This window comes from Guillardia theta (genome assembly GCF_000315625.1).
Source record: "Guillardia theta CCMP2712 unplaced genomic scaffold GUITHscaffold_126, whole genome shotgun sequence".
NCBI classification, from domain to species: domain Eukaryota; class Cryptophyceae; order Pyrenomonadales; family Geminigeraceae; genus Guillardia; species Guillardia theta.
In genome coordinates this window covers 2,006-16,485 of record NW_005434548.1, presented here as the reverse complement: position 1 = coordinate 16,485, position 14,480 = coordinate 2,006, and the positions used below count along the sequence as shown (strand labels likewise).

Genomic DNA, 14,480 nt, shown 5'->3' with positions numbered 1-14,480 from the left:
CCCAGCAGCTTCTCGACCACTTTCTCTAGAGTATACAGCTCGTAAGAGTTGGTCCCCAGAAGCATCCTGCAGTCATCCTCGAACTTGGAGGTATCTATGCTTCCCTCCACTAGCTGCACCAGCATCCGCATGAACTTGTCGTACACCGACTCTTGAGCAGACATCGCGCAGTCACCTCCTGCCTTGCCCTCCTCCTCTTCTCCCTCAGTGCTCTTCTTGCCAGCTTTGCCTTCGTTTCCCTCTCGCAGATCTGCGTCATCGTCGGCTTGTTTTTGCATCGCTGCAGAAAGTTCCTTGGCTTTCAGAAGCCTTTCATACAGCTTCTGATACAGCCGGAAGAAGACGTAGCATGATAGATTCCCATAGAAGACCTTCACGCCTTGATCGACTTTGATCGCATTAGGATCGAGGTCTCGTTCCTCAGCATCGGAATATATCTTCAACGGGATCCAATCAGGCGAAAGATTGTGAACAGCTTGCCACAGATCTTCTTCCTCCTCCTCCGAGCCCTCTTCCTCTTCTTCCGCATCCTCGTCGTCCTCGTCCTCGTCGTCCTCGTCATCCTTGGCCTTCCCACTCTTGCTACCTTTCAAGGACTCTTCTTCAGCGAGATCGTCCGCTTCTTCCGTTTCCTTGGCACTCACGCCTTCACCCGCATTCTCAGTTTTCGGTTCTTCATCTTCATCTTTCATCTCCTCATCCTGATCCTTCGTTTCAAGAGGAGTCGACTTCTTCGTAGCCGAGCTGCTCTGTCTTTCTGTCAAGGTTTCATACCTTCTCTCCTTGCGTCCAAGGCATCTAGCCTTCGCCTTCAAGTCCTCGAGGCTTCGCTTCTTTAATCCAAACATGACATGAACGAATGAAGTGAAGAACTTCGTAACTCTTGCTTCGGCTCCTTCCAGGAATTCAGTTGATGCGCTTTTGCTCACAATTTCGAGAATGTCCATGTGGATATCCCTCCTTCCCATGTCAAATGTCAAGAAAGGAGTTTCCGTTTGGCTCGACATCCCAAAGTCGTACGCAGATCGGATCTCATACAGGAAGTTCTTGGCACTCAATCCCTTCTTGTCTACCTGCTTGAAGTAGAAACTGCGATGATCCAACGACTTGTAGTAGTTGTCCTTGTATACTTCTCGCCAGATCTTGTTCATGTCTCGTCGCGCTTTCCTCCATTCATCATCTTTCTGCCTCAGTCTCGGCAAGACGACATTGAGCGCAACACGAGGAGCTCTCTTGAGATGTTCAACAATTTCCGGACCATAATCTCCGTAGACTCGTTCGATCGCCTTGAAGTGGATTGCCTTGAGTGAAGACAGATTCAGCTTCTGAGCTCGGCTCCTATCCTTGTCATTTTCATCCACAATCTGCTCCAAGAGTCTCAAAGTTGAAGCATTTGCTTCAATCAACATGTCCAGTTCGAATCGATCGTCCTCACACTTGAATAGTGACTCTTCGTACTGGTTTTTCCTGTAATGAGTGTAATTGAAGTCTTCTGATCCGGATGGAACCGAAACCCATTCATCGTTGAGGACAAATTCGCACAATTCTGTTCTCCCAGAACAAGCCGGTAGTGGGTAGTCCTTCGGGAGGCTCTTGTAGCTGATTCCAGCCGAAAGGCAATTGCTGAAATCGATCTCGCTGATTGGGATGTGGTACTTATACTTGTTTCCTGAACCTTCTCTTATACCCAGGAAACCCTTCAAGTCGTCAAAAATTTCGCGGATGCCTGGGCTGACCATCATATCCTCAAGAACTGTCACCAACTCATGTGCAGACAAAACATCTTGAATGTAGAGACTGACACACTTCAAAAAATCCGAGTAGCAATTCGATCCTTGCTCCATCAGTTTCTGCTTCAGTTTTTCCAGCAAGGCTACTTCTTTGTGTAGATCCACAGCCTCCGACTTCTTCTCAACCTTCTTAGACTTGGACGACGAGGATTGCGACGAGCCTTGCTCCTGTTTCGTTGACTCTGTCTTGGACTTTACTGCGCTCGTTTGTTGCTTTGCGTTAGAATCTTGTGGTTGCGACGTTGATTGCGCAGAAGCATAGGCGGTAGCCTGCATTGTGCTCTGACCTGCATTCTTGTCGCCTTCAGTCTTGACTGTAACTGGCTTGTTCTTCTTGACAGTTTTCTGCGGATTCGTTGCTTTGTTTGCGGGGTCTGGCAGGAAGTTTCCAAATTCTCCAAGCAAATCATCATGACCAGCAAAAAGTTCAGCGACCTGCTGCTTGACCTGCGCAATCGCCGATCCTTCCTCCTTGTACCTCTGAAGGATCTGCAAAAATTTCTGGTAGACTTCCTGGTCGTTTGCAAATCGCTGCTTGATCTTCGAGACATATGAGTAAGCATGATCGAATTCAGGGGCACTTTTTTTCGCTGCTTGAGTCGGTTTTTTGTTTGCTTGCATTTGTGGCATTGCAGAGGCCATTGGATTGTTGGGTCCAGTCGGGGCCTGACCTGTCGGCTGCCGGATTTCAATCTTGTAACCCTGAGGAAGAAACGTGTTGAATCCCAAAATCAAATTTTGATGGCCCGAGAAAAGTTTCGACACCCTTTCAATCACCTTCTGGGTGTCGATAGAATGGGATTTGAAGTCCTTCATGATATCCAAGAATTTGTTGTAGACCTCAGGGTTGTCTCCAAACTGACTCTTGACTTGGTTCAAATAGTCCAGAGCATCTGTTTCCTTCAGCTGCTTCTTCGCATCGTTGACCCGACCGGCCATTCCAGGATTTCCAGGGCTTCTGACGACATATCCGTCTCCTGCCGACGAAGCAATGCTGCTCAGAGCCTGTGGAACATGCTGCTGCGGGGGCTTGTTGGGCTGCGGTGCTGACGGCAAGCTTCCAATGTGCGGGACGGATTGCTGGATAGGAGCAATACCCGGGTTGCCAGGCTTTGGACCTAGAGGTCCCGTTGTTGCTTGAGTGAGACTTGAAAGTGGCTGCAAGGTTGGGCCCGTGAGGCCCGGAGTCAGTGGCGACTGTCCTGCTCCACCTGCCTGCGGGTTGAGCATGAGAGGCGAAGGAAGGACCTGAGGAGTCACAGAGGAGGCCAAAGGGCTGGGATGAGACAAGACAGGCTTGCCGGACGGGATCACGTTCCTCTGCAACGTGCTTGCCTGATGCAGCATGGACGGCGTGACCTGCGCGCTGAGGCCCTGAGGAACAGTTGCAGGCAGCGAGCCAGGTTTGGGTAGGATTCCGAGTCCACCATTCCCACCAGTCGTTATAGGCGGCAGCGAGATGGGGGGAGAGGCTCCTTCACCGAAGGTTTCAGTGACGCTTCCTGTCGTTCGGGCGATCTTCGCTTCTGGGACCGTACCAGGGGGGTCGCTGGTTGCAGGTCGTTTGCTGCCTAAGCCCCCCGTCTCTGAAGGCTGATCCATGGCGACACCAATTTGGCCTGCACTCTGAGGAAGCAGTTAGTATCGCATGAAAGGATCCGAGGAGGAGAAAGCGCTGAGAATGGGCGGCAAGGGACGTTATGCAGAGAAACAGAAGTGGTCTGAGAGAATGGTGTGAAAGTCTATGGAGGCTAGATAATCCACTCAACAAAGCTGTAAGCTGTATCTAATGAACCATAGATGCCTGAAAAATCACCAAAGTGCAATGCGCAGACATATTTTGTCAAAATTGAAGCACGTTCGCTTGAGTTGCATCGGTTGGAAGGTAAATCTACCAAAATTTAGCAACGGATCGAAACTGCAGCATTGAAGGGAGTATTTTTATGGAGACACAGACACATCATACACTTGTCAACTATGAAAGAGCCACACAAGGATGTTTCGCAAAATGCAAAAACGAGCGAGCCACAGGTCTGTCAGAAGTGAAGAGACACAGTCGGCATCAGGGAAAGACCGAACAGGGGACAGGAGAGGGGGGAATTTCGTTAAGATTACAGATAGTATGTTCTCTAGAGTGATGGAAGGAAGGTGAAGGAGCACATGAGGTCGACTGGATCACCAGGAACAGTCAGGACTCAAAGTACGGCAGCAACTTGGTAGCAAAAGATTTTGGATAAAACGAGTGTACAGCATGATCAGAAGGTGTGGGAGAGTAGAGAAACAGGAGGATGACACGAACTTTGTGTTGTAGATGAAGAGCAGAAGATGATGGCATAGTAACTTTCCCTGTTATATGCACGCTTGCAGCTAAGAAAAATGCGCTGCAAGTTGCGATCAATGTGGTGGAGCAAGCTTTTGGATGGGACCATGTACGCTAGAGGGATTGAGGGTAGTCAGAGGAGTATGCATGGCGTCATGTCAGAGGAGTAATATGATGATTTCAGTCGTGCATGCGCGTTGCGGCCATCTCGGGAGAGCTGCATGGTTTGCGGCGGCGGGGATCCTGTGGTGTCAAGGCAGAAAGGTGGGTGGAAGTGGACGGGTGGGTCCCATTAATGTGGGGTAGTGGAATGAAGGGGTGGTAGTCTATGATCGCATGACCATTTTTACCTATGACTTCAATAATAAAATGTTACAGGATACGTAGGTGCTCAGAAAGATCTTGAAATTTGAGGGTAGGGTTATCATTTCCTGCAATACCACACTACGGGGCGGGGAAAAGGGGGGGTACTTTTCAGTCCACGAACACGGTGGGGTCTGGAATCGCCCAGGAACGGGGGTCACCTTGAGGTACGAGAAATGAAGAGGATCACATGTATCCTTCAGGATACTTCCAGTCCCGGCCCGGCGCTTTTTCAGTTCCGCCGGTTGCAGCCCGGGCCCGGCCGGACCTGAGGGGGGCCCATGCAAATCTTGCAGAATGTTCGCCATGGCACGTGAAGAGGGAAGGGGGCGAAGCAAGCAAGGGCATGGCATGGCATGGCATGGCATGGCATAGTATGAGGTTAGACCGTGCTGCTAACAGTAGCTGTCCAAGCTAGCTCAGAAAGTTCTAGGAAGGAGGGAGAAGAGGAGTGGAGATGCATGCTGCGATCAGCTTAGGGCTCTGATCCGATGAGCAGCAGCAAGAACCAGGGAACTGAAGCACTTGGGGATGCGTTGCGTTCTTCTCATTGCCGAAAGAGAGGAGACGAGTACATTCGTGTCTCTTGTTGAAAGTTGCTCGGCAGGATGCCTCAACCGAGCGTCTTCGACGAGCTACAAGCGATCTCAGGCAACGATGGCGAGCGGATCAACCAAGGTAAGGGGGAGGAGGTGAGTGGCCCACGCCTGACTGTCTGCTGTCAAAGTGCAAGGACGGGAGACAGCTGCTGAGTACGCGAGGAGGATCAAGAATCTCGTGCAGGAGCGGGAGGCGTCCGAGCGCGCAGAGGAAGAGCGAGTGCTGTCAAAGTTCGCAGGCTTGCAGCTCGACAAGGCTGAGGACATGGCAGAGGCGGCCCTGCTGCTGTGCCAATCGCTGAAGGATGGCGTGATTGCTCGAGGATTGCTCCTTGCCAGGTGAAGCAGCGGCTGTGTCCTCTGTCGTGACCTGACTTGCCCAGGGAATTTCTGAAGCGGACCTGCTCCTTTGAAGGGGCGTACGAGTTCAAGGAGGAGAGCGCAGAGGAGTGCGAGTCGAGGGATTTTGCGGACTTGAAGGAGCGGATGCAGGAGTTTGTGAGAGGAGGAGGAGGAGGAGGAGGAGGAGGAGGAGGAGAGGACGTGCAGTCGCGTGCTTTGGCTGTCATGTGGATGGGAGCGATATTCTTGAACGTGTTTGTTGCAAGCAACTGGACTGGCCCTCCCATGAAGATTCATTTCTCTCCCCTTCCCTGCCATGCCGAGGTAGAGAGCTCGAGCGAGACGGCGGCGAAGTTGAACGCGGCGAGCCAGCATGCGCTGGAGCAAGACAGGTTTGTAGCTTGTTGGTTGCTTAGCGAAGCTGTTGTTGTTGTCTTGGCGTTGTGTTTGGAAGTTGATAATGCAATCCTGGAAATAGTTTGCATTTAGATCGTTTTGTCACTCATAAGAAGGCTGATTGCGAGTGAGATGCTGATGCTGCTTCTGAGGATGATGGAGATGATGATGGAGATGATGATGATGATGGAGATGACGATGACGATGATGAGCGTTGAAGACTTCCCCTTGAATTGCTAACACATCCCGGCAGTGAAATGTTCTACGATGGAGCGGAGAAGCCCATCTACCTTCGAGCCGCGATCACCCTGTTGTTCGACGTGATGTCAGAGTCGAGAGTCCGTCCCTTGTCCCTGCCATGGTGGTCGGCGAGAGCGGTTGGGATTCAGCAGCGTCTCCTCCATGTCAGATCTCTCATGTTCTGCTCTGCTCGACAAGTTTGAGATTTTAAGATCAGGGAAGGAGCTCTACTCTGCATGAGAGGTTATTCGAACTGTGGAAGGATGCCGAAGATGCGCTGGGGAGCTGTCCAGGTGTCATTATGAAGATAGATGTGATAATGATGGTGATGGTGATGGTGATGGTGATGGTGATTGTGATTGTGATTGTGATGGTGGTGGTGATGATGATGGTGGTGGTGGTGGTGGTGGTGGTGGTGGTGGTGGTGGTGGTGGTGGTGGTGGTGGTGGTGGTGGTTATGATGATGGTGCTGATGATGGTGGTGGTGATGGTGATGGTGATGGTGATGGTGGTGGTGGTGGTGGTGGTGATGGTGGTGATGGTGGTGGTGGTGGTGGTGGTGGTGATGATGATGATGACGACCTCACTTTGCTCTCCCCCTGATCTCTTACTTTAGATCTGGGAGAACTACCGTACAGCAGCCATTCGTCTCAAGAGGTGGCAGCTTGTCCTCAACGCTACTGTAGAGTTGTTGTCACTCAAGGAAAAAGAAGTTGACATCGAGGTCTGACTCTCCTCCTCCTCCTCCCAATGCTCCTCCTCCCAAGCTCCTCCTCCTAATGCTGGTGCTGGTGCTGGTGCTGGTGCTGGTGCTGGTGCTGGTGTTGAGGGTAATTGGCAGATCCTCGAGGTGCTTGTTAGATGTGCCATCGGCAAGAAACAAGAGGAGGAGGAGAAGAATACAAGCTTCGTGATGGGGGTCGAGAAGCTACTCAAGGTTCCTCCATCCTCCGTTCCCTTCACCTCCCTCCTCCTCCCTCCTCCTCCTTCCTCCTCCCTCCTCCTCCCTCTTCGCCCCTTCTCCCTTCCTTACTCCTTCAACTTTATTTTTCCTGCTGCTTGTGCTCGTGCTCGTGCTCGAGCTCCTGTCCTTTATTTCCCGCATCCTTCTAAATCTTCCTTTAGACCTGCAGCACTCTTGGAGGCATTACAGACAATCATCGCTACTGGCTGGTCTGCAGCTTTCCTCCTCTCTCCCCACCTCTCCCCTCCTCTCCCTCCTCTCTCCTCCTCTCTCCTCTCTCCTCTCTCATTCTCCCTGCTCTCTTGCAACCCCCCCCGCTTCTCCCCCTTCCTTCCGCTCTTTCCTCTCCTCTTCACTTCTCTCAATTTCGTTCAGATCTACGCCGAGTGGCTCAAGGAAGAAGGAAATCTTGCGCATGAGCTCGACTGCCACAGCAAGGTCAGCAAGAGCAGCTGATTCAGAAGCAGGAGGAGCAGGAGCGGGAGCAGAGGCAGGAGCAGGAGCAGGAGCAGGAGCAGGAGCAGGAGCAGGAGCAGGAGCAGGAGCAGGAGCAGGAGCAGAGGCAGGAGCAGAGGCAGGAGCAGGAGCAGGAGCAGGAGCAGGAGGATCAGGATCAGGATCAGAGGCAGGAGCAGGAGCAGGAGCAGGAGGATAGAGGATGGAGCAGGAGCAAGAGGAGGAGCAGGAGCAGAATAGGATCTTCCCACCCCAACACAAGTTCCTTTCACCTGATATCTTCAAGTTTTCTCACCCCATCTCGCTTCTGCATTATCGTGCGAGCTCTCCCATTCCTTCCTCTTCCCTTCTCCTCTCTTCTATCTGATTTCTCCCTCCCCAGGCTCTCAGGGCGAGTCAGTCAGCTGGATGGCAGTCAGATGCCAACAAGTTCGAGCAAGTCGTGGACGTGCTGTCGCGCCTGACAGACGCTTACCTGAGGTACTTCCTCCCTCCCTCCCTCCCTTCTCTTCGCTTCTCCACCCTTCACCCTCCTCCCTCTTCCCTCCGCACTCTGTCCTCCTCCCTCACCTCCTCCTCTGCAGCTCTCCCCCTCCTCCTCCCCTCTCCCTCCCTCACTCTTCTGTTCTTCTTCCCCCTCCCTCCCAAGGTCTCCTTGTCGACCTTCACCATCTCTTCAACTTTCTCCTCCTGCTAACTTGTCTACCTCGCCCAGGGAAGGAAGCTCGCAGAAACTCTTCTCAGCTCGTTCAGCTCTCAGCTCCGCCCTCGTTAAGTCCAAGGATGCGTTCGAGGGGCACGAGGTAAGGACACGAGAGGGGACGAGACGAGAGAAGAACAGGAGGGAGGAGGAGGGGGAAGAAAGAAGTGGAGGGAAGAGCAGGGGGGGAGGGGGAAGAGGAGGAAGACGAAGGGAAGGGGAGAGGAGAAAGGGGGAGGAGAAGGGGAGAGGTGGGCAGAGAAGAGGTAGGGAAGGGGATGGAATTGTGGAAGGTGTGCGGGGAAAGGCGAAGTGAAAGGATGGGATGAAGGGGATGTATGAAACAGTGGGGGTTTGGCTTTCATTCCGCTACTTGTCTCTCCTGATTTCAGAGCAGGGCTACCAGACCCTCCAGAGTCTGCTGGAGCGAGTGAAGTCGTCCTCCCCGTCATCTCAGTGATGCAAGCAGGAAAGCTGCTGTCTATCGCACGAGGAAGAGGATGAGTTGGTACAGGCGGAGCAAGGAGCAAGGGGCAAGGGACCGGCAGCAGCACAGCAAGACTAGAGGAGGGAGGAGGAGAGAGGGAGGGAGAAATAACAAGATCGAACTATCGAGGTATCTCCGCTGAGCAAGAGCTCAACAAGACACCATGGCAAACTCCTCCCTCCCGGTCATATCTCGTACATGAACTTTATCGGCCCAGGTCTCAGTCGGACCTCCTCGAACAGACTGCTGCTGAAAGGCTTCAGCGGACGAGGCAGGAGCATGAACGGATGCCGTCCTGACCTGCTCGGTTGCACGTTGGGAGTTGAGAGCAGCTGCGGCGGGACTTCGCTGCTGTCGACCTCCATCTCCGCATCCTCGCTTGCAAGTGCGTTGCACCAGAACTTTAACAACACTGTCAGAGGAGGCAGTGCTGGGGCAAGGCAACACGTTGAAACAACACATTGAAACAAAACGTTGAACAACACATTGAAACAACGCGTCGAAACAACACGTTGACACAACACATTGAAACAACACATTGAAACAACACATTGAAACAAAACAACACGTTGAAACAACACGTTGAAACAACACGTTGAAACAACACGTTGAAACAACACGTTGACACAACGCGTTGAAGCATCGCACAACTCATGAGACCGCACAGTCGGAATCATCTCAACAACACCAGCACCCACACTAACACATCCAGCACCTGCTGATGTGCCATCATCCTACTCGCATTCACCAGCGCCCCGCACGCCCGGCACAGCACGCTGCTCCCGTCCTCCGCCGCGTCCATGATGATCTGAAGAACCAGCCGTCAATGTTTCACATGCTCGTATGCCGGGGAGAAAGCTCCTTACCCGCTCCCTCCCGCTGTCTGCAAGGAGAGACTGCTCAGTCCCCAGCTCACTCTCAGTCCCCACAGGCTGCAGGAGGAACCATTCGGGGCCAGGGCGAGCAGACGAGGCTACAACCCGCTGATGGTTCTCACGAGCATTCTTGAGAGCCTCTAGCACAGCCTTCTCACCCCCCCCTCGTTCTCTGATCACGTCAGTGACCTGAGAAACATCAGGACCACCTGCCGATCAAACTCTCACGCCTCCTGCTCCTGCTCCTGCTCCTGCTCCTGCTCCTGCTCCTGCTCCTGCTCCTGCTTCTCCCCGTCTCCCCACCCTGCTTCTCGCTCCTCCTCCAGCCCCCTCCTGCACCTTCCAGCCCCCTCCTGCTTCTGACCACCACCTGCCTCTTTCCTCCTCCTCCTCACCATGGCCAGGGCTTTCAACGTCCCGTCGTAAGTTTGTTCCGACGCATGCATCCTGGCTTGCCTCAACATCTTTGAACTTTCCATCAACAACAATGCGCATGCACAGCAAGAGAGGAAGACCTCTTCGTAGTACGCATCCTTCTCATTCTTCGCCTGCTCTCCCTCCATCGACGAACCGGCTGACCTTTCGCTGATGTTGCACATCTGATCAAACAGCTCCGCCCACGAAGAGCTCATCTCTCCCCTACGATGGACGAAGTCAAGCACGGCAAGCTCAGTTATCTATCACCCCCGCTCCATTCCTCATCCTCTCAACGAGTTCTGCACATTCTCTCCTTGACCTCCCTCAGCTTTCTTGTTTCTCACGTGCGATTCACAAACCTTTGCTGTCGACCGCGACCAACACAGTGTCACGTCTGCTGCACATCTCATCCTCGTTTCTATCGCATTGAAACCGCGAATGTATCACGCCAATGTCTGCATTTCTACCGCATCCCTCCTCCACCCCCTTTCCCCCCATCCTTTAGGTTGATTGCCAACAAACAAACCAACACATCTTTCACCCTGTGAACCAATATTTGCCTTCCTGCTCCTTCTACATACCCTCTGTCTACCTTTCTGCATCCTCCTCCTGCCTTCTCCTCCCTCCCTCTGCCCCTGCCTTCTCCTCCCTCCCTCCCCTCCCTCCCTCCTCCCCTGCCATCCCTGCGAAATTTCGCCGCAATACCCCCGCAAAAAATTGTTTTTACAATTTTACGGAGGGGGATGAGGGCTACTTTTAGTTCGTTATTTACGCCCCTCAGACGTAACGGAAATGGCAGTGGAGTGACGCGGATAGGAGGGAGGGAGGGAGGGAGGGAGGGGAGGGGAGGGGAAGAGACGGGAGGGGGAGGATGAGGAATGGAAGGAAGATATGAGAGGAGGGAGGGAGGGGATGAGAGAGGAGGAGTCTTGATATAGAGGAGAGCGAGGTGAGGCAGGGGGAAAGCCGTCCCTGGTTGATCAGGGATACAGAAGCGCATGAAGGGTGGGTAGCCGGTGAGACGGTCATATGGAGGTCCAGGTTGGAGGGAGTCAAAGGATGGTTGCTGGCAGGAGGAGAGGAGGAGAAAAGGAGAGGAGGAGAGGAGGAGAGGAGGAGAGGGGGGAAAAGGGGAGGGGGCATATTGCTCACATGCCGAGATTACGACTGACGTTTTTACAAGAGCATGTACTCTTTCACCAGTCCTGCCCCTCAGATGCCGATGCCGGTAGTGCATGCAATGCCATGTTGCCGTAGACTGACGCGACACACAAAGGGGTACAACGGCGTCAATTCCTTTCAAGGGAACCCTTACCAGCCATCCTACCTGCAGCAAACTGGGGTACGCTGCCGTGAGGGATTGAGATGAGCACTGAAAGGAGGTGGCAGCGAGGAGCTCCCATGCCTTCAAGTTCGAACCCCATGTCGTTCAACTCTCAGCCTCAAGTGCATCGAGTGAGCCAGCTGGACGTACAGAGGGCGGTGAGTGCTGTGCTGTTCCCTTGCGCCAGCGACAAGAGGGTGACTGTGTCTTGATCAGATGTATGAGGAGCTTCAGCAGCAAGTAGGGATAGGGTGTTGTTTGCTAGTGAGTGACAGAGTTGTAGCAGAACTCTGCGCAGAGCCAGCAGCAGGATCGATGGCAGCAAGGGTGAGAAGCGTGGAGGAGAATAGAGGGCGAGGGAGAGTGAGACTTTCCCTCAGGAGACCATCCATGACAAGTTTCCCTGACATGCGCTCAACAACGTTGGAACTTTTCTCTATGTCTATCCATCTCTCTTGACCTCTCTTGACCTCTCTTGACCTCTCTTGACCTCTGTTGACCTCTGTTGACCTCTCTTCCTCATCACGTAAGACACTCTGATGTTTCTGTCTTGCTTTGGCCCTGCAGCTCCGATCTTCGCTTGCATCAACCGCCTTCGAATCAGGTTGACGTTCTCAGCCGCATGCTGCGACCGTGTGCTGATAAGTCTGCCTCAAGATACCTGGGCTCGATATGGACAAGGAGAGGCTGAAAGCGCAGGCAGACGAGCTGCAGGGTGAGCATGGTGGATAGGTGACGACCTGTACTGACGGCGACCGAAGGCGTCGTCGACCGGCAGACGTTAGAGATCAGGAGGAGGTATATGCTGTGCGATCGCGCTTCCTCTCTTTGAAATGTTCTGATTCTTGGCTCCTCGTCCTCAATCTCGATTGCCCCGCGTCAGGAATGAGGAGCTACTCGAGCTTCAGCGAAACCATGAGGCGTTCAGAGAAAAGTTCATTCTATTCAGGGTATGACTCCCGTTCTCATGTTGGACGCTCACCCGTTTGCTCCTCATGTTACATGTCTCCTCGTTCTCGTTCTCGTTCTCGTTCTCGTTCTCGTTCTCGTTCTCGTTCTCGTTCTCGTTCTCGTTCTCGTTCTCGTTCTCGTTCTCGTTCTCCCTCCTCACTTTTCTCCTCCTCCTCCTCCTCCTCCTCCTGCTTCTCTTTTCGCTGCTGCTGCTGCTGTCCCCCTACCACGATCACTCCTCGGACCCCGAACTGTCCGGGCTTCACTTCAAACCGATGGCAGTGACTTCTTCCTGGTAGGAAGGGGTTCGATCGAAAACAGATGAGACCGATGCAAGGTACTCGACCATCCCTAGCATGCCAACTAGTCTTGACGCCCTGCAGATGCCGAAAGCTCGAGGCCCAACTGAGAGCGTCCAAGGCGAGACCGGACTTTCTTCCTCTCCCTTCCTCTTCTTCGCTCTTCGTCTTTCCTTCTTCATCTTATTCCCTCCTCTTCCTTGCTCCTCCTTGCTCCTCCTTGCTCCTCCTTGCTCCTCCCTCCTCCTCCTCCCTCCTGCGCTCTCTTCTCTCCTCGTTTCATTTCTTCTCTCCTCTCGCCTCTCTCTTCATGGATCGAGGCTTGCAGGAGCTGATTTGCTCGGTTGGACAGGACGAGCTGGCGAACAGACGGGCGCAGCTGGAGGAAGGGAGGAGTGAGAATGGTCAGTCCTACCCAGTGCCGTGCACGACACGCTGACCGATGTTTCAATGAAGGTTTTCATCGCCTCGATGGACTGCGCTCTGTCGTCAGAGATCTGGAGAGAAAGGTGAGCAACTTTGTTGTGCACAGTTTGTCTTCTTTGTTATGTTATTCAATGCCTTACTCAAGTATCTATCCTTGACACTCAATATGTTCAGGCTGACGCGTTATCAACGGAGAAGAAAGATCTGGAGGCGAAGGTGGCGAGCCGTCAGGGTGTTGAGAGGGCCAGTCACTGACATGTTATCTGAATCAAGTTGGCAAGCATACGATCAGGAAATCAGAGTGATATCCAAGTACGACATTCACAATCCCCCCACGTCTCTTGCTTGTTCTCAAAGCAAGATTTCTCTCTTAAACCCTTTCTCCTCCTGCTCCTCCTGCTCCTCCTGCTCCTCCTCCTCCTAGTTTTTCTCTCCCCTCTCTCCCTCTTCCTCGTCCTTCTCTTCCTTTTCTCCCCCTCCCCCACCCCCCTCTTCTCTTCCTTCCCCTTCTCTTCCTCACCTTCTTCTCCTCTCCTTATTTCCGCATGACGAACCCCTACGTTGACTTGACTTGAAACAGAACGAGATCCACGCCAAGGAAACCATGATCAGCGACTTTCGCACTAGGGTGGAGAAGCAGGTGAAGTCGTTTGCAGGGCAGGATGCCGTCTCATGAGCACTGCAGGCTGAGTTCATCCGTTTTCAAACGGCCAAGGTGGCAGAGCTCGAGCAGCATCTCGAGCAGCTCCGGGAGGCTCCTGAGGTGAGAGGAGATGAAGGGGCGAGGAGGAGAGGAGACGATGGTCTAGGAGAGAATTGAGGAGGGGAGAACGAGGGATGATGTGGGAGTAGTTGGGGTAAGTGTGAGGAGAGGGAGGAAAGGAAATGGGAGAGGGGAAAGAGATGGGGCGAGAAGAAAGAAATAAGCGCTGATTCCTTCATGTCAGCCTTCGAGTCTTCAGTCAGAGAGCGACTACAGGGTGAGAAAACTCTCCACGTCGAGCTCATCACGGTCTCATCGAGTGCCAGGAGCGTGAGTTAGAAGCTGCCATCTCCCACAATGCGAGGTCGCTCGAGATGCAGAAGGTGAGCAGACTGGGCACGTGCTGACCTGGCGCTGGGGACTCAAGGGCTCCGTTACCGCAGAGCAAGATCGCGGACTTGAGGAGCATCCTGGAGGACGAGAGGAGGAAGGCCGAGCAACTGCGAGAATCGGTGACGTCATCATCTGCATGCTCCTCCTCGAGTGTGGCCGTGACGTTTCTTCCTTGGTCGGGTGTCTGTGGGTTGGCAGGTGCGAGAAGCTGAGGAGCAAAGGAAGTAAGGAGACTCTGTTGCTTCGCTGCATCGCAGCCTGTTCACATTGCTTCTTTTCTGATCCTGATCCTGATCCTGATCCTGATCCTGATCCTGATCCTGATCCTGATCCTGATCCTGATCCTGATCCTGATCCTGATCCTGATCCTGAGCCTGATCCTGATCCTGATCCTGATCCTGATCCTGATCCTGATCCTGGATCCTGATCCTGATC

General features: G+C 53.2%; 4 protein-coding genes across 4 annotated transcripts in view; 2 read left to right on the top strand and 2 right to left on the bottom strand.

Moving 5' to 3' along the window:
• Window positions 1-1,061: 1,061 nt before the first annotated feature.
• Window positions 1,062-2,699, bottom strand: GUITHDRAFT_51608 (hypothetical protein; the record flags this gene model as incomplete). Its single annotated transcript, XM_005822355.1, has 2 exons — window positions 1,062-2,404; window positions 2,462-2,699. Coding segments are annotated over 2 exons (1,581 nt in total), but the record flags the coding sequence as incomplete, so codon positions are not given.
• Window positions 2,700-5,081: 2,382 nt separating this feature from the next.
• On the top strand, window positions 5,082-8,630 carry GUITHDRAFT_118348 (hypothetical protein; the record flags this gene model as incomplete). The annotated part of the gene is made up of 11 exons (XM_005822354.1): window positions 5,082-5,151; window positions 5,201-5,411; window positions 5,456-5,806; window positions 6,064-6,214; window positions 6,268-6,612; window positions 6,667-6,774; window positions 6,892-6,969; window positions 7,390-7,452; window positions 7,853-7,950; window positions 8,186-8,273; window positions 8,568-8,630. The coding sequence occupies 11 exons, from the start codon at window positions 5,082-5,084 to the stop codon at window positions 8,628-8,630; spliced, it is 1,626 nt and encodes a 541-aa protein (XP_005822411.1).
• A 76-nt stretch (window positions 8,631-8,706) lies between these two features.
• Window positions 8,707-10,164, bottom strand: GUITHDRAFT_165965 (hypothetical protein; the record flags this gene model as incomplete). The annotated part of the gene is made up of 6 exons (XM_005822353.1): window positions 8,707-8,903; window positions 8,958-9,058; window positions 9,373-9,465; window positions 9,524-9,721; window positions 9,928-9,996; window positions 10,048-10,164. The coding sequence occupies 6 exons, from the start codon at window positions 10,162-10,164 to the stop codon at window positions 8,843-8,845; spliced, it is 639 nt and encodes a 212-aa protein (XP_005822410.1). The 3' UTR covers window positions 8,707-8,842.
• Window positions 10,165-11,945: 1,781 nt separating this feature from the next.
• Window positions 11,946-14,480, top strand: part of GUITHDRAFT_118346 (hypothetical protein) — a gene marked incomplete at both ends in the record, with an annotated part of 3,585 nt that continues 1,050 nt past the window's right edge. Inside the window, 13 exons of the mRNA XM_005822352.1 lie at window positions 11,946-11,988; window positions 12,035-12,080; window positions 12,157-12,223; window positions 12,876-12,927; window positions 12,980-13,032; window positions 13,124-13,181; window positions 13,231-13,250; window positions 13,530-13,589; window positions 13,635-13,712; window positions 13,759-13,806; window positions 13,897-13,929; window positions 13,979-14,035; window positions 14,096-14,164. Coding sequence (XP_005822409.1) covers window positions 11,946-11,988; window positions 12,035-12,080; window positions 12,157-12,223; window positions 12,876-12,927; window positions 12,980-13,032; window positions 13,124-13,181; window positions 13,231-13,250; window positions 13,530-13,589; window positions 13,635-13,712; window positions 13,759-13,806; window positions 13,897-13,929; window positions 13,979-14,035; window positions 14,096-14,164 — 684 coding nt within the window. The remainder of the gene's footprint in view (window positions 11,989-12,034; window positions 12,081-12,156; window positions 12,224-12,875; window positions 12,928-12,979; window positions 13,033-13,123; window positions 13,182-13,230; window positions 13,251-13,529; window positions 13,590-13,634; window positions 13,713-13,758; window positions 13,807-13,896; window positions 13,930-13,978; window positions 14,036-14,095; window positions 14,165-14,480) is intronic.